This window comes from Ips typographus, linkage group LG1 (genome assembly GCF_016097725.1).
Source record: "Ips typographus isolate SLU linkage group LG1, UJ_Ityp_2.0, whole genome shotgun sequence".
Taxonomy (NCBI): Eukaryota; Metazoa; Arthropoda; class Insecta; order Coleoptera; family Curculionidae; genus Ips; species Ips typographus.
Genome location: NC_138422.1, coordinates 12,019,606 through 12,037,545, shown reverse-complemented (window position 1 = coordinate 12,037,545; position 17,940 = coordinate 12,019,606). Strand labels below are relative to the sequence as shown.

General features: G+C 35.1%; 2 protein-coding genes across 4 annotated transcripts in view; one reads left to right on the top strand and one right to left on the bottom strand.

The window, feature by feature from the left end:
- Window positions 1–4,589: 4,589 nt before the first annotated feature.
- Window positions 4,590–7,145, bottom strand: LOC145730779 (uncharacterized). 2 transcript variants are annotated; one of them, XM_081982165.1, is made up of 4 exons: window positions 6,821–7,145; window positions 5,360–5,488; window positions 5,025–5,306; window positions 4,590–4,965 (listed from the first exon to the last, which is right to left on the bottom strand). In XM_081982165.1, exons 1-4 carry the CDS (start codon window positions 7,143–7,145, stop codon window positions 4,937–4,939), a joined length of 765 nt encoding a protein of 254 aa, XP_081838291.1. In that variant the 3' UTR covers window positions 4,590–4,936. The 2 variants fall into 2 exon arrangements, with proteins under 2 accessions (XP_081838291.1, XP_081838302.1); XM_081982176.1 differs by having other exon boundaries at window positions 4,590–5,306.
- The window catches only part of LOC145730506 (Ig-like and fibronectin type-III domain-containing protein 2), a 113,344-nt gene continuing 102,521 nt past the window's right edge, over window positions 7,118–17,940 (top strand). For both annotated transcript variants that reach the window (XM_081981743.1, XM_081981734.1), the window contains exon 1: window positions 7,118–7,260. The gene's annotated coding sequence lies outside the window, so the exon portion shown is untranslated. The remainder of the gene's footprint in view (window positions 7,261–17,940) is intronic.

Below are 17,940 nucleotides of genomic sequence, written 5' to 3'. Positions count from 1 at the left end.
ATGAAGGAACTTAATTAATAGTTTTGATGTCACATGTCACTTATTACAAAGTTTTCTATCTTTGTCTATTCCATTGATTTCATATGGATAGTTTTGAAATTTTATTATTGCAAGCAATATGTAACGAATAATAAAGCGGGAGGAAATTCGAAATTCCCATATATGTATGAAAGGATAATTGAAAACTCGGAAGGTATTTCGCTTCTCTGTTAACCTTTTTGTTCCAATTATATAAACCATAACGGGGTAGATTTCAGGTAATCCCTTCGACAATGGGGCAAACGTTGTCCGGTAAAGATACTCCCTGGATTTGTGGTCGTTAACCTGGATTTCTGTTTTGAGTTATTCATTTTAGATGAGAATGGTGTTAACTTTACCCTTTAATTAATTTGAAGCACACATATACCCTCGAATTTAAAAATTCAGACATTTTGTCTATACTCTATATACTATAAATCTATCAGTCATTAATAGAATGGTAATGAACCTTACTACATCATTATTAACTACATTGAAATTATCTGCATAGGTAAAACAAACGACTTTAGCCCGTTCTAAAATAAGCCGGAACTATGCAACCCTAATTAAATATCAAAGGGTCTTGATCCAGACCTTTAACTAACCGTGCAGTAATTATTGATTAACGATCCCCTAATTCTGGACCAAATTACCCTTTAATCCCATTTTAATTAGACTTAGTAACGTGTGGCTTATGGTTCCGATAGAAGCTTAATACTGAACGGAGTTATCGATAAAACCGCTGCACCGGGACATAAAGGTATGTAAGAAATTTGCCTCAATTTTTTATATTAATAAAGAACGTTATAAATGTTACACTTGGAATGTTGGTGTTGAAAAATTTCAAGAAATATATTTTGATCGAAATATTTTCTAATATTACACATTACACTGTCAATAGTGTCAAATTTTTAATGAGATTATATACTGATCTTGATTTGCCTTTTCTTTGGATCTTGAATGTCCTTATCCTTTAGGTTCATCTTTATTATAGTAACAAATGGAACCTGAACAGAAACTGCTAAAATAAACTTAATCTCGTTTATTTTTAGCAATACTGTAATTACTTTATTCAAATAGGGTCCTTTCTGCTTTAATTAACCGCGTGGTTAACTATACGTTTGTCTGAATGTAGCAATGAATAAACAAAAGGCAAATGTATGTTCGAATTAAATGCTCTAAAACTGCAAAAACAAGCTTTTCCACGATTTGCGGTTATTACAGCTGACAGCATAGTTTCGATTCTCATTTCCCGTTAGCCGTAACTCGGAATAGTTTCATTTCCAATTCGCACGTTTGGATTGCGGGATGTAAATTGATTCTTGATGGACTTGTAATACGTTTTTTTTTCCCTTCGGCGGTTCACCCTTGTTCTGAAAAGTACCACACCACACGTATGGCAATAAAGTTTTTTTCTACTTTAATGTGTCAGCAAACTGCAATATGACGGTTATAAATCTTATTATTTATGAGTTAGTAATCTCGATTTCTGAATCTCGAAAAGCTCATCCAGATTTAATATGGGGCCACGTAGGGTCATTAAATTTCCAGGCGAACATCTTTCCTGTGGGGGGAAATCCATTGAAAAGGTTCAGAGGGTCAGCTTTCAGTTCGTTAAAAATTATGCGGTGGGATTATCCAGGATTTTCCTTAATTTTCTTCTACGGATTTTCTGCTTCAAGTCATTGTTCGATCAATCAGGATGTAGAAATGGAATTCTAACGTTTGTTGATGAACCAAAGAAAGTTTATGATGAAGGATTGAAAAAAAATTATTGTCATCCGTCACTATATTGACCAGTAAAATTTTCAAATTTACGCTTTTGCTTATAATATGGAAATTTTAAAACTTTCGCACAGGAAATCAGTGATAGGCAGAAAAAGACCCATATTAGAAATCGATGTTATCGACAAAGATGAAAAAAAAATCAATCAAGTGTATCTTTATTCTCTTATTAATACTTACTCTGAGTGATAAAACATGTGATTTAGACACTAACTGAACTTAGAGAGCTTGTTTAATGTTGAATATGGTTAACGGTGGTGTAGAAAACTTTAAAATTCTCAACTCTAAAATTAACCTACGCTCGACCTCAAAACTTTTGTTCAGGACACTAAAAACTACTAAAAACTGTAAAAAAATTCAATTGAAACAAATAATACGGTTTTGACGTCATTTTCTGGAACGGGCTGCACTGTCCGAGTACGTCTCTGTGCTTTCCGATTAAAATTTATAATAAAAAGAGAGTGAAAAAATGCTGCGCACAAACAATACATATTTATTGTGAATTAATTAATCATATGGTTAAACTAATTAAATCACACGACTGACTTAATATAATAATGTGGCGATTTCATTTTGTTCCTGATACGCGAGGTTGATTTTCTTTGACTTATTCATAACTTTATACTTGTTCTGCATCAGTGTGTATGACAAAATTGAATTTTTTGTGTTTTATTTTAGAGAAAAGTAAATAGAATTTCCTAGCTACTATTGATTGAATAACATTAGATAGAATAGGCATGTATAAAGTCTTGGATTAATTTTTCCAATTAAGTTTTGTTGTACTAATAATCTGTCAAACATTTCCACTGACGTTTGCATGTTTTACATAGTTTTTTAGTAAGTTAATTAAATGATTTTGTTTGTTTTATAAAGCTCATCATTATTCTCGAAATCAAATGTCTGGAGGGCGCTGCAAACTGTTATATGTAGGTATATTATTATTTATCTCCGAGCCCATAATATATTTCTAAGCCAATTGTGTACTTGATATATGCTCCACTTAGATAGTATTTCACTGTGGAGACTGAGCAAAAGTTGATCTATGAGTGTGTTCAGAAATAGTAATAAAATCAATACAAATACAAGTACTGAAATTGGTATAGTCTTTTGAGGCGTAATTCCTAGACCTACTCGTTTCCTTTTTGTGCGATGATATTTCTTACGGAAAATCCCTGCCAATCTAAATAAAATGTTTTTGAAAACCTAATGCATGTTTGGTGTAAACATAAACTATTCATTACTGTGTCGTTGAAATTTAACCTTGCTTATATCACACTTATATTAAGCGCTATAATAGTAGTTTTCACGTGCCTGGAAATTCAACTGAATGATGATGAATTATTACTTGAAAGAATATCATTTTGTTCTTCAAGCCACTTATTGTCTCTTTTATGAAGAGAAGAGAAAATGAGAGAATATATGAAGACGTTTACAACATTATAAAAAAAATCATGATAAAATTGGTAAACTGCTAAAAAAATTTACAACTTATTTAATCACCCAAACTCGTTTAAGTCTAAAATAATAAAAACACTGAAAACGTTTGCACAAACTGCATTGACAAACTTAAATAAATATTCCCCACTAAGATCGTTCGAGGCTTAATAGAAGTCCCGACATCAGTTGAACTGGAAGTATTAAAGAAAAGCGGAAAACTGAATTTTCATTTAATGCCGGCGTTTTATTAAATCCTAATAATTTAAAGTGCGCGCTCCCGAAAGCCGAATAAGAAAATGTGCGGTAATAGCGTCACAAGAGGCAATAAAAAGAGGCTAAACGCTAAAACCTGACTTTGTCACATTAAATCTTGATTTATTTTGCCGGATTCCAGAGTGATTCTATTTTGTTAAGATTGCTTTTTAAAAACTTCTGTTGGTAATAATGGAAATGTAAAAGACAGGATTTGACAATAAATTGTTTTTTTAAATTTTAATGGTAACTGTTGGCAGATACACAGTTTGGGAGAATTCCAAGAGAGTGTTTTGATAGAATATGCCAGAACAGACTGACAAGGGCAGGTGACTGTCATATTCTAAACACGTTTTGCTTCCTACTTTACTTTCTTGAGAAAAGGAATGTCTTCTCTATTTACAAGTAATGGTTTTAGAACGTTTTTAAACGGTTCAACATTTAGAATTCATCGTAAAGCTGTTTCTTTCAATACTTCTCGTCAATCCGATCCTTTTAACGACTGTATACGTTATTCTGACTCACCAATTTGGTCTAAAATCTATCATAGAGAGACTTTTGTTAGTTTTGGAAAATTTAAATAGTTTTCTGAAAAAACTGACAATTCTTACGGACTTCCTTGAGTGAAAGGCCAAATTTAGGGTATTCCATGTCAAATGGACCTCGCTATATTTCTTATGCCATACAGGTGTGGAAATTTCATGATTATCTATCAGAAATCAATGTTAAGAAGTGCGAACTATTGCAAATTAATGCTTTCGACAAATACAGCAAAAACCTTTGCGGTCATGTGTTATATGGACGTCAATTGACCTTACAGCTGAATGTTAAATGAAAGGGGGGCACATTAAACCAAATCACCAAAGATCGCAGATATTGACAAAATGTTGTCAAATAATTGTAGTTTCTTCCCGGCATAGCAATATTTGATACTTTTACTTACATTTTGTCTAGGAAATATTATCGGTAAATTTATTTATTTTTTAAATTATCAAAGTTAAAAAAAGCTTGCATTTGGTTGATTGTGCCCCACCGAAGGGGGGGTCAATGGGGCACGTCCTGGGGCAGTTTCAACCAGCAATGAAATTATACAACAGATCAGTGCAACTCTTTATTTTGGTAACAATACCTAGTGAGAAAAATATTGAAACATAAGTATAATCAAAACATACAACTTATTTGATATTATACATGGATAAGTTAGTAAGGAAGAAGTCCGAGCAGTCTTAGATCAGTTGGGCTGTGGTAATTTTAGAACTAAGTCATAACGGTCAACTGTAGATGTATCTTCGACCAAGGGGTAGTAGAATTTGAAGCCTGGCGTCTTACGACGCAAAAATTTTATTACAAATTCATTCGAGTTTATAACTTCTACGACTCTTCCAATGTATATATATGCTAGTCTTTAAAGGAAATTTCACCAAAACAAAATCATCTTGTTGAATTACATCATCATCTGTAAGGAGGTTGGCACTCTCCATGTCACTAAAATCATCCGACATATCGTCCGATGCAAGTTCAATCTGAACTACTTGTGCTTATCTTTCTTTTCTTCTTTGTTGCAACATAATCTTCTTTCTGTTCTGGAAATACTTGTTTGAGAACTCTTTTTCTATTCCTCTCTTCTTTAATCCGTTTACGCCTTTCTCTCTCACGTTCGATTTCTTCCAAGCGATTCTTTTCAGGTGTCCCTGTAAAAATTCTAGACTTCCCTTTCTTTTCTTTCATGTTCTTAGTTTTTTTTATAGTGGGTCTAGGAATCGGCCTGACAGTCTCCGGAGTAATTTTGTGGACAGCAGATGTTGAAAGTAAGTCTGTAAAAAAGCTTCAAATAAAATCAAGAGAGTAGAGTGCTATGCTATATTACCTTTCCTATTTTTGTCAAGATCCTCATTAACAAACGAGATTCTTGAAATATTTCTTAAGGGTGGAGGTGTAGAAGAACCTTCTAAGGATGAATTTTTGGGAGTGTCTTTATGCGGCGTTGATCGAGTATCTGCAATTTGAGAAAATGTATTTAATAATAGAATAAAAAAAGATCGAACATAGTGTTACGGTTTGGGCCTACTATGCTCGATACTTCTGAACGAGCACTAGATTCGGGATGGAATCGAAGCGCCGCAATTACTGACCGGGCGCGTGTTAAAGTAGGCCACAGTTAGGAAGCGACACCTGGAAGCATCTTTGATATTCGAGGCAAATCGCGAAGCGTTTTGCGATCATTCTAAACGTGGTTTGCGAATATAAAAGAAGCGGTGTCGACGACGGCGTAGTAGTGTAGTAGTAGTGAATTTGGGAACGCGGTAAAGTTTAAATAGTGGAATAATTGTGGAATTGTAGTAGTGTTTTTAGTAGCTGAGTTAATTATTGTACGGAGTGTTTTGGAGTGTAAATAAATTTATTAATTGTTGAGTTAAACTGACTTTGTGTAAACCCACGGGAAAATCGTAACAATAGTTACATTCTGGCTTTGGATCTCTTGTTAAAGATGACGAACCATTACACCACCAGTCATTTAACATTTTGTAGATTTAAGAACAATTGAAGTTTAGCATGGACTTCAAAGTAAATCACAGCTTGAAAACGTTTATTAGCCAAATTAATGTTGTTGATTCACTTGGGATAGTACAGGTTTTTATGATTTTGTCGCATCCATCGAAGTTTAACAAATGCATGATCTTCATTGCATTCTATCTAATGCAATATAATCCTGCTGTACGACGCTGCAGTATCGTGAGCAAGAAGAGGACAACAATTCCGCCCAGACCGTCCACCCGGGTGGCGAGAATTTTATTCTCAAAATCTGGGTAGAACCTTTCCGGAGTTATTCCGGTGCTAACTGGGCTCTGAACTTTCCCCCGCTTTGCCTACACAAAAGGTGGAAAACCATCCCCTACTCACCAGACCCTCTTTCCCCAAAAACGTTAGGATGTAAAAACAGACGGACGAAAGCCGGCTGTTTGGACATTCTATAGTTTACCAGGACCACCAGAGATGGACGAGCTGACGAAGAGCGCCAGAAGAGCACCTCCGTCAGCGGGGGCATCCTTTTCCCAGGACAGAGGACGCTGATGCAACTCTAGGAACTTCCCGAAAGGAAAAATTCCTGGACTTGTAGCGACTTCCTCTTCCAGACCTATCCTTTTGGTCTACAGCGATGGGAGGGTAAAAGCAGTAGTCTTGCTTGACCCATCTATCTCAGGCCGCATTCCCAGCCAAAGAATATTGGTGAGTGGCCCGCTTCAGGTTCACTTGTTTTAAAACGAACGTCTTATAGTGATCAACAATTTCCGTAATATAACTTTTTTTGTTTTGGTCAATGCTTAACTGTTATTGCAACTATGTATTTCTTGGTCATACACTTTTTTCTTAAATCGTCCTAAATGGTTGTCCAGTGAAAAAACCTCCATCAAGGTGTAAAAGCAGCCGCAGGAGTCGAAGCATGACGGGTCCTGCGAACACCTACGACGAAGTCCACCGAGTATCGGCGCGCTTTTGTTTGTTGTCCTGCGGCCGCTCTCAGTCTTCACGGCGTCTGTCGACAGCAGGACGCAGGAAGACGTCGCCAGCAGGTTGTTCGGTGCCGAGTTGCGTTGACGTCGCGACGCTTTTCCGAGCGCTTTTTCAAATTTTCTCGAATAACTGACTGACATTGATTTGCTGAGATTTGACTGATGACTTTTGTATATGTTTGCGTAGTGTGGATGACACTTTGAATCAGTTGCAGTAGAGTGGATTTTTGTGTTTAGTTCTTCACGATCCGCACAGGTGAGTTAATTTTAAATTTAGTAGCTGTAACGCGTAAATAACCTTGTTTAGTTATGGAAAACCACTATCATTAAATTGAATTAGTTATAATTTAAACCTCGTTCAAGGTTAATAAATTATATTGCACCTGGCATTGCCTTTGGCTATGTATACCTACGTTTTTAAAATTGCAGTAACTCACATTACAAAAAAATATGCTTGTCATACTGTTAAAACTTTGTAGAGAAAAAATCTAATTTGAAATTTGTTTGTTAAGTAACCAGACAATCACTGAAACTATTTGTTTACCTAATTAAGTTTCGTAAATTTGCCTTACTTGGTTACATTTGCATTAATTCTTCCAATGTCTTAAAGTGTATCAATTACCCTATTAACCGCTACTGTTGAGTTTAATAACGCTTAAGCAATTTTTATTAGTCCGAGGTAGTTAATGCGCTTTGTCTGAAGGTTGATAATTATTAATGCCAACCTTTTATAGGTCTTTCTTCTATATTTTTAAACTGGTAAAAGCCGCAGTTCAATCCCACTTGGTAAAAACACTGGGAATACATTTTTCTTGTTGACCAACGCACCAACCGCAATCAGTATGTAATATTAGAATAATAGTTTACTCTATTAGCATAATCAGTTCCATTCAGAAAAAAATGTGGTAAAACGTCAATCCACACCTTTGTTGTTTCTAACCAGTCTTAATTGCTTATCTAGTACAAGGATGGACTGTAAACATGAATCTGCAAGGTTAAAAGTATTAACGTCTTCATCTGGTTGTTCTTACTCAAACCTGCAATAAGTCATGTTAAATACCACCGTAATTATAGCGTGCATTCTTAATAATTATTGTTTGTTTAACACTTCCACCCTGATTGCCTTGTCATTCCTCTACAATTACTTTTTTATAATTATTTTAATGTAAATTTTATTAAATCACTTTTTAAAATATTAATTCTTGGTATTGTCTTTCATTTTGAAGAATGTTTATGAATTTAGTACTAATTTTTTTTGTAAAAATATTATTTTGGTTGGATGACGTTTACAGGCACTTTTGTTTTGTTAATTCTGCCATTATTTTACTGTTTCCACAGGACTCTATAAAGTAAATGTAGAAGAAAAATATGTTTCTGTGTGAACTTACTCAACAAACTGAATTTTGCCATGTAAATCCATTTTTAATTCAATTTAACTTTTATTTTAGTCCAAAGTAAAGGTAAATTAGTCAATTTATAAAATCGTGTGGAAATTGAACAATAGCACAGAAACTTCGTCAAAATCGAAACCATTTTGAAATTGAAATCAACGTACAGTACATCGTCAATTGTGATCTAATAAATGCCAATTTTCTTTTCAATGAATTGAAGGTTTTAATCGAAAATTTTTCAGTTTCAAATAGCTTGCATAGGTGATTTGCCGATTGTCGTGTACAATAATTAATTATACTTTATCATGACTGTATCTGTACAAATGTTTTGGCTCTTAACCTTCTTTATACTTAAATGGCACATAATATTCAATCCTACATTTTGCCAAAAATTTTGAAAATTAACTAAACTAACTTTTAAAAGTCACGTGACTAATTTTGGCAGGTGTTAAGTAGCTTTTCCAGCTTTTGCAAACTGTCTAAATTTCGTCAAGTTCAAATTTTTAATTAAATAGAAGATTGTTACAGTTTTACTATCAGTGTTCGTTGTAACATTTTTAGCCTCTCTACAAATATTTTTGCACCATTTTTGTATTTTTGCCCTTTTTTAGTTCTTCTGTAATAATTTTTGTATTCTTGCAACATTTTTGCATCACAATTTTTATTTTTCTTTAATGTTTTAGAACCCTCCAGAGCCTTCCCAACTCTTCCAGAATGTTCTAACACCTTTTGGAACGTTCCTGAATCTGCCACAATCTTTCAAAACTTTAAAAATATTCTGAAACCTTTCAAAAAGTTCTAAAAACCTTCTCAAGCTTTCCAGATTGTTCATTGTTCTTTAAGAATGTTGTAAGGATTTCCAAAACGTTCTAAAACGCAGCGCAGTAAAGGTTTTCACATTCTTCTAGGACGTTCTACAAAATGTCTGTCCTATTTTAGAAAGTTTCTAACAAATTAATGACCAAAAATTTTGAAAATCTACTAAACGACTTTATCATAGCAAATTTTAATTTTGAAATCTATAGGTTAGGTTAACAATTTTCTTAGCACGTTACATGTTTCTTACAATTTCAACCTTTGTAACTGTCGAAACTTAGTTTACTACATTTTCAACGATTAAAATAAATTTTAAAAGTCGACTAATGTTGACAGGTGTTAAGTATCTTTTCCAGTTTGTCTAAATTTAATTAAATACAGTTTGTTACAGTTTTACTATCAGTGTTCGTTGTAACAACATTTTTAGCCTCTCTACAAATATTTTTAATATTTTTGCAACATTTTTTGTGTTTTTGCCCTTTTTTAGTTCTTCTGTAACAATTTTTGTATTCTTGCAACATTTTTTATTTTTCTTTAATGTTTTAGAACCCTACAGAGTCTTTCCAACTCTTCCACAATGTTATAACACCTTTTGGAACGTTCCTGAATCTTCCATAGCCTTTCAAAACGTTCTAAAACCTTTTAGGGCCTTCTCAAACTTTCCATATTGTTCATTGTTCTTTCAGAATGTTGTTGTAAAACGCAGGTTTTTACATTCTTTTAGGACGTTCTATAAAATGTCTGTCCTATTTTAGAAAGTTTTCAACAAATTTATCATATCCGCCGAGTAGACTAACCTAGAAAAATTGCTAATTCCCTCATGGTAGCAACTTTCCGGGAAAAAAAAAACAAAAAACTGCGAATACCTAACACTATGCAAATATACAGATTCCAACATTGGCATCTCGCCAAAACTAGGCTAATATTTTATAGTCGCAAAGGGATGGATCTAGCCGTGGAGCAGAAGGATGACGTATGTTAGGAAGTGCTTTATCATGTTCGACGATTACACCCTTGTTTGTTTGTCCATTAACTGACAAATTTGGCTGGTTCTTGCCGCCCCGCGCCGCCTCCAACCCGCCCCCTTGTTCTGGGCGTCTCGTTTAAGATAGCTAATTTGTTATCTTGATGGAAATGTGGTTTAATTTTGGATTATGCCCGGGTTCCGTAATTAATGGAGCATAATATTAATCTTTTGCCTCTTTAACCCTTTTGGCGCTCGTAAAAAAGTGTGTACGCGGTTTTAATAGCGTCTCGTTTATTACCGTGATATTGCAGGCGGAAGGGCAGTTTTTGCGACTCCCGACAATAATTGATGTATCAATTTGTTAGGGCTGAGCGCGTCAAAGTAACAAAAACCATGTATTTCGCCTTTAAAAGGGTTGTAGGAGTCCTGTAAAAACATAATAATTGGCACGACACTTTGCTGTTAAGCAACAAAAAAAATGTTGCGTTTGTACTTGCGTGTTGTGGTTTTTAAATTACTTTCTCTATTGTTTTAATACATAATCCGTTGACAAGATTTTACACTTAACGCGTGCTGGAATTATCTGAAAATTGCCGATGTTGGTAATCAACGGATTACGCCACGCATGAATTGTACCCGGGGTCAAACTGATAAAATTTCCCTGGTAATGGAAAACGGAGTTGAAAGGGCAACTTCATCAGTTTTTCGGCCATATTGAAGTGAATTTTTCAGTTTTTTATTTAGCCTCGAATCCACTTGCGGTCCGCTTTACATTCGGGTCGCGGTCTAATATAATCATTTATAAAACAGACAGGACCTTTTTTTATTCGACTGACCCTTAATAAAGGGCAGCTCATTCATTTTAAATACACATTCAGCAGGAAATTACGTATATTTTTAGGGCCTATGTAATGAAAAAATTATGTTTTGGGGATGTCAAGAGTTTTCTATTATAGCTAGTTCTAGTAGGGTTGTATTAATAGTATTACTTGATGAACTTTAAGGTACGTGGAGGTAGATGGTAGGAAATAGTTATTTTGGCACCAAGGGCCTAAAACGCAACTTTTGTAAACGTAATTTGGTGGGTGCAAACATAATTGTTGCTCTCGCTTCGCTCGGGCCCCAACTTTTACATGCGGGCGTAAAAGTGGTTTACGCCAGAGGTGCAAAAAACATTAATTAAATAATTATATTCTTAACTTTTAAGGTGTAAGTATCACTTTAGCATCCCATATGTTGATTTTATTTCACGGGGTTTCGCTTTATTTGCTTTTGTCATTGTTTAAAAAAAGTGAGGAAAGTCATTAGCAGCCAGATCAATTTAATGTTGCCAAGACAATAATAAAAAAAGTATTTGCTTGTCAAAAATTATTGATTGTCAGTCTTCAAGTATCTCCTATAAGAAGAACCTATTCCGACGAAAATGATGGCAAATTTAGCTGAACTAGAGGACACAGCCAGTAAAATATGCCTTCAGTTGTTGTGAAAAAAGTCAAGAATATTGTTACGATTTTCCCGTGGGTTCACACAAAGTCAGTTTAACTCAACAATTAATAAATTTATTACACTTCTAAACACTCCGTACAATAATTAACACAGCTACTAAAAACACTACTACAATTCCACAATTACTCCGCTATTTAAACTTTACCGCGTTCCCAAATTCACTACTACACTATTCTCCTAACTACTACGCCGTCGTCAACGCCGCTTCTTTTATATTCGCAAACCACGTTCTAGAATGACCGCAAAACGCTTCGCGGTTTGCTTCGAATCTTCCAGGTGTGGCGCTTCCTAACTGTGGCCTACTTTAATACGCGCCCGGCCAGATATTGCGGCGCTTCGATTCCATCCCGAATCGAGTATAGTAGGCCCAAACCGTAACAATATTGTATGAAAAGTCATACCAAGATTTTGTTAAATGGTGTGATCTAGGGCAAGTGACGTGCTGTGTTAGTTTATTTCAATGAAAGAAGCCAGATTTTGAAGCCTTCAACGTTATGGTCAGTCTACTCAATGTTGAAGTCGACAATAATTGTTTATAGAGACATCGACATCAGTAAGTTCCCGAAAGTGATCGCATTTCTAAAACGAAAGTCCAGTATCTTTACGAGGGAGGAAATCCAGAGATTTCTTGCAACTGCTCCAGATGAAAGCTATTTGCTCCATAACGTTGTTATAAGCTTCGGGATTGCAGGAGTTGACGAATTTACTGTTTGGTGATGTTACCATTATGGACTCATCTATTTTGGTACAACTGCGTCAAACAAAAACGAAGATTCCAAGAATATTTACTATTGTAGACTGCAATAACGGAGACAATTTGAATTTCTTGACAGGGACGAAGAAATATATAGCAGTGAGACCAAAATCGGCCAACCACCTGCGCTTTTTCTTATCATATAAGAAAGGAAATTGCTCTATGCAACCCGTTGGGAAAAATACTAGGGGTAAGCTACCCAGTGTAGTAGCAAAGTATTTGAAGTTGCCAAATCCGGAGGGCTATACCGGACATTGCTTTCGGCGTTCGTCCGCAACTTTATTAGCAGATTCATGAGCAGACCTTTTGGCTGTAAAGCGTCATGGAGGTTCGGTGCAGTGGAAGAGTCGGTGCAGAATAAAATTAAGATAGCCAGAAGAATTGTAAGTTCCACTTCCACGGATGATTCTGGCGCCACAAAAGAGGTTGCAGTCATTCAGGAAAGCGGATCGATTGAGAAAAGCTTTCCCGGTGTAAACGTTTCCAACTGTAATAATTGTACATTTATCATAACATTGAATAAGTAGTAAAGGTAAACTTTGGTTTAAAAAAAAACTCGGCTGAGCGTTTTTTTTTTAATTTTAAGCCCATGGGCGTAAAATTGCTATTTTACGCCCGCAAATGGGAATTACAAAAAAAAAATTTTTCTGTTGTTTTTGAGTTGTTGAATGTCAAAAAAAAAAAGGAAAAATCAATTTTTGAACAAATGTTATCGGACAAGGAGATTAAAAGTTATCAAAGGAGTTACTGAGAGTGACAACAAATGTCACCAACCTCCCAACCATAAATGATTTTTCTAAATTTCCTATGTTTGCGGATAAATACCGAAGTTATCGTTACTCTTCCCAAATTACGTAAAACTGCGTTTCAATGCGCATAAATTGGAAAGCTTAGTCTGAAATGTCGGAATTTGTAGTTTATTTATAAAAAGAAGGCTTTTTGGTAATTGACAAGCCTTTTTCAAATACGTAAATAAATTCAAATCGACAGTTTTGCCGCGTATATGACGTAGACGACTTTCAGCTATTTTATTGGCTATGGCTGTCTGATGGTTGACGGCATCTTTCGATCAGCTGATTTATAACCTCAAAGTTAAGTGACGAGTGAAGTCCACAGAGTGCAATGTTGCCAAATAACTTTTTTATTTCACTGGACAAAAAGTAGTTTGATGTCAATTTGACATAATGGTTTTGGTCTAGTGATTGTTAGAAACTTAAAAACTGTAAACACTGAAATGTTTATAGAAATAAAGACCGTCTTTTATCATTTCTAATTTGTCGAGATTAATTTAAGTCGGTAAAAGTTTACAAACTGGCAACACAGAAGCGGGCATAGAGAAACCATAGAAGTGGCTCCTCCCATCTAATTGGTTGAAAACCGTCTACGTCAGATCTAGCGGGCGTTTTAAATGGTACTATGAAATTGGAATCTTTTTATTTAATTCTTGTTATGTTAGTTTTAGTATTTTGAAATAGTTATTTTCCTAACAAGTGTGCAAAACGATACTTTTCCATACTCACAGCTTCTTAAGACACGTTCTACGCACGCGATTGCAGGCCAAGCAGTCGAGTGTGGAAAAGATGTTTTCCACAAGTATTAGAAACAAAATTTTTACAGTGCGGAAATTTTTTTTTTTCAAAATTCCCATTTTTCGAATGTTAAAACGGCATGTAATTGAACTCTAAATTGCGCAACTTTGTCCTAATTTAACCGATCCCGTATCTTTTACCGTTGCTGAGATCCCAATAATGTGGCACGAATTTGAAACACCCTGTACTTTTAGCTTTTTAAACATAAACGTTGAAATAAATATTGTATAAAACACGTGAATTAAACTTGTTTATTCACTCGAAGAACTTGTCACTCGCTATCGCTACATTGGTGGGTTCGTGAATAAACAATGGTTTAAGTCACTTGTTGTATAAATAACTATTAATAACCGGTCAACTTTTACGCAGGTTTTATTTCAACAGTTATTAAATTAACGGTCGAAGAGCAAAAAAGTTGAGGTTAGATTAACCTCAGAAGGTAAATTAGATAAAACCGTAATAAGTCACAGTTCGTAAAATATCACTAGGTAAACGTAGTCTTGCGTAACAGTTTTGTTAAATCCCGACCAGTGAAAGTGAACTTAAAAATGTAAATTTCTTCAACAAGTAAAGCTTCTATTACACCGGAGTCGTTAAAGTCAAGGTCCTAACTGTTATTGTTGTTATTTCAGCCTTTAAATGAAATACCACACGAAACGCAGTCACGACAATATTGGGTTACGTTTTTTACGATAATTGTTAAATGTAAGTAAGAAGCGGACAGTAAACCTCCTCTAGTCTAAGCAAACGTGACGAAACTTCCTTTTTTCCGCAACGGATATCGACAACTAATTGTACCATAGTAATTGTCCCGTCAGAACGCTTTCAAAGCGGAAAACAATTGCATCAAGCGTAATTATTGTGTACGAAACCAATTTTTAATTTATTGCGGTCTTAGTAGTCGAAAAAAACGTCCGGAATCTCGCAAATATTCCGGTTCGACGTAAAGTATTCAAATGGCACTACACGCCCAATAAAGAAGTAAGTGTTGCTAACCTTCACAAGTAGTCAACCATTGCCTTAACTCTTTCTTGTTAGGTTCAATGCGTACAGGTACCTCAGGTGTGTTATTTGCATTATGTAGATGAATGAATTTAATTAAGAAAACATACTAAAATAACGAAAAAATAACGTAAACTATCACCAAATTGTAGGAATAGCTATTTATGGACCCAGTTACAAAAAGTCCTGCTATTTGAATGAGTTACACACACAAGAACTAACTTTTGTATTCTTCAAATTAGTTCACAGTGTTTCTTATAGAGCTAAGTTTTCAAGTGCAGCTTTTGGAGAAATCTCTTCACAGTGGGTAAAAAAAAAGTAAAAAAAGCAGTAATTTCAGCTTGGTTCTTGACCAACCACTAGGAACAGTGTTGTGATTTACACATGTGGACTTACTAGCCTTGTTAAAATAATAGATACTTCCTTCCTTATTCCTTCCATTGGTAAAAAAAGTAACAACTACGAAGAAATGCTGCCTGCACATGTGGACGTCTCAAAAATTAAAGATAATTAATATAAGCGTCGCGTTTAAGACTAAAACTGTTTTAATTGCGAAATCGAATTTGTATTTGATAGTTTCAGTAATAATGGTTTCCTTGACATACTGGCAATTTTACGAGAAAAATTTAGCCTATTTAACCAACGAGTGGTTTTGTAAGTAGGCGCGTTTTGGTCCACGGCGCGTATTTGTTTTACAATTAAAATCCCAATAACCTGCGTACCGAACGAAAAATCCAAAAACTGTTCATGCGAATCCATGGTACCCGCCTTTAGCGCAATCAAACCGCTAAATCGATCAAAGTCGTTTATAGGATGGTACCGAAGGTGTGCAACAACCCCCGAGGCAATCACGTTGGTTTTACTATAAATCTAGTTCAAAGAAAGAGCAATACTGCAATAACCATGTAACGCCGTAGGCTGTTAAGATGGTACTTTTGTGCTTCTTGTTTTTCAACGTTATCAGATTCGATCACGTGCAACGACGCATATTATATTTGAATCGAAAAATTTCGTACTCTATCTAGGTACGGTTAAACCGGCACTTAACACGGCGCAAAAATCACTAATACTCCAACAAAGCCACTTGCATATGCCGGGAATGCATCCTGGATAAATACAGAAATATACGAGGCTTTGCATAAAATGCAAATCGGGCCGTTTAAAATCCATTTGGCGAGGGCACGCACCAGTTTGAATGCAAATTTTTTCGGTAATGTAACTGTTTCAGAAAATGATAATAAAAAACCTACGTATAGAGAAAATTGAATTTTTCTGCGTCTGTTTAATAATAATAGTATGCTTATTATTTACTAGTTTTGAATAGATAGTAACAACCATTACCTACCCATGCGAAAGGAATCATTACTCACGGGTTTAGCCAACTCGCGGGCACCCTCAATATACAGGGTACCACACGATCGTGTGTAAGCCTGGGGATTTCGACAACCATAAGAGAAAAGGCCGCATTTGTTTTCACGCTCCATGAAGCGAGCAGAGAGTTTTTGACGTCACAATCACGTAATTTGACAGTTGGTCAAATTATGGTTTTCCCAAATTATGTCATCGTGACGTCAAAAACGCTCTGCTCGCTCCATGGAGCTTGAAAACGAATTTCGCTACAGTCGAGTTGATTAAATTATGGCAAAATTGCGCAATTTAGAGTATAATAATGAACAGTTTTAAAATTTACAATATTTCTATTGTTTCCTGAAATAATCGAAAATATTTTGTAAATTAGCTTTTATTTTTTTGTTGATGAGATAACTGAAAATTTTTCTCCTCCAACGTGGCAATATCATATTTCTGCCATCATCCACTTTCATTTGGAAATTTGACAACTGTCAAAAGTTGACTTTCAAATTCATAAAATGCCCTACTTTTAATGATTACTTTGAAGCCAAATTTCAGGACAAGTAGTCACGTGATAAACGTGATTTTTTTTACAGATCTTACTGCTAGTGTATACTATAACTTGAAAAGAAATTGACAGCTGTCAACTGTCAAAAGTGGTCAACTGAGACGTTAATCACCAATGAATGAAATGTCCTGGTTTTAGTTATTGTTTTATAGACAAATTCCAGAACACGCACTCACGACATTAGTGTGATTTTTTTTGACAGATGTCACTGTTTGTATACATTATAATCTGTAAAAATTTGACATCTGTCAGGTTTCAAAAGTGGTCAACTCCCTGTTCGCAAAAATCCTGGGTTTAGTCATTACTTATTATTATTACGCCAAATATCAGGACAAGTAATCACGTGATTAGTGGGATTTTTTTTTACAGATATCATTTTTTTTTTACGGCCTTCAGCTGCCTGGACTATTCGGCGATGTCATTGTTTGTATACACTATAATCTGCAAAAATTTGACAGCTGTCAGGTTTCAAAAGTGGTCAACTCCATGCTATAGTTGGATTTTTACCTTTTGAGAATGACGTCATCTTTTTACATCTTTGTTTCTCGCATATCAAACATGTGAAATAGACAATTTTAGCAAAAAAGGCACGTTGTTAATTTTGTCATCCTGTCAAATTAAAAAGGTTGACATTTACTGTCACTTTGATTTAAACAAAAGTATAAAAATGCTGTGCTACAATGAGCAAGCCCAAATGCTAATTCTAATTGTGCTGCTTTTTTTGGAGTACGAAAAGAAACAGTTTCCAGATGTCATCCCAATTGATTATTCCAATGTGTATGATAGAGCATCACAGGCTTCAAAAGTGAGTACTGCTACCCTATGCCGAATGAAAAAGGCTGGAATTCCAGCTGACGACTCCTATTTCACCAACATTTCTAAGAAACTGTCGGTCAGTAAAACCAAAATAACCGCTTTTATGAAAAACAAAGAAGTTGGTAATGTTGGTATGTCAAATTACTATTTTTGCTTTATTGTGCAAAGCACAATAAC

What these genes read in the sequence shown, in the direction of transcription:
- LOC145730779 (XM_081982165.1), bottom strand. Translation starts at nt 7,145, where the DNA reads ATGTCAGTCAGTTATTCGAGAAAATTTGAAAAAGCGCTCGGAAAAGCG. An exon ending in TCTTGACAAAAATAGGAAAG is followed by an intron (nt 5,307 to 5,359) that starts GTAATATAGCAT and finishes GCTTTTTTACAG; the next exon opens with ACTTACTTTCAACATCTGCT. An exon ending in GAAAAGAAAGATAAGCACAA is followed by an intron (nt 4,966 to 5,024) that starts GTAGTTCAGATT and finishes TGACATGGAGAG; the next exon opens with TGCCAACCTCCTTACAGATG.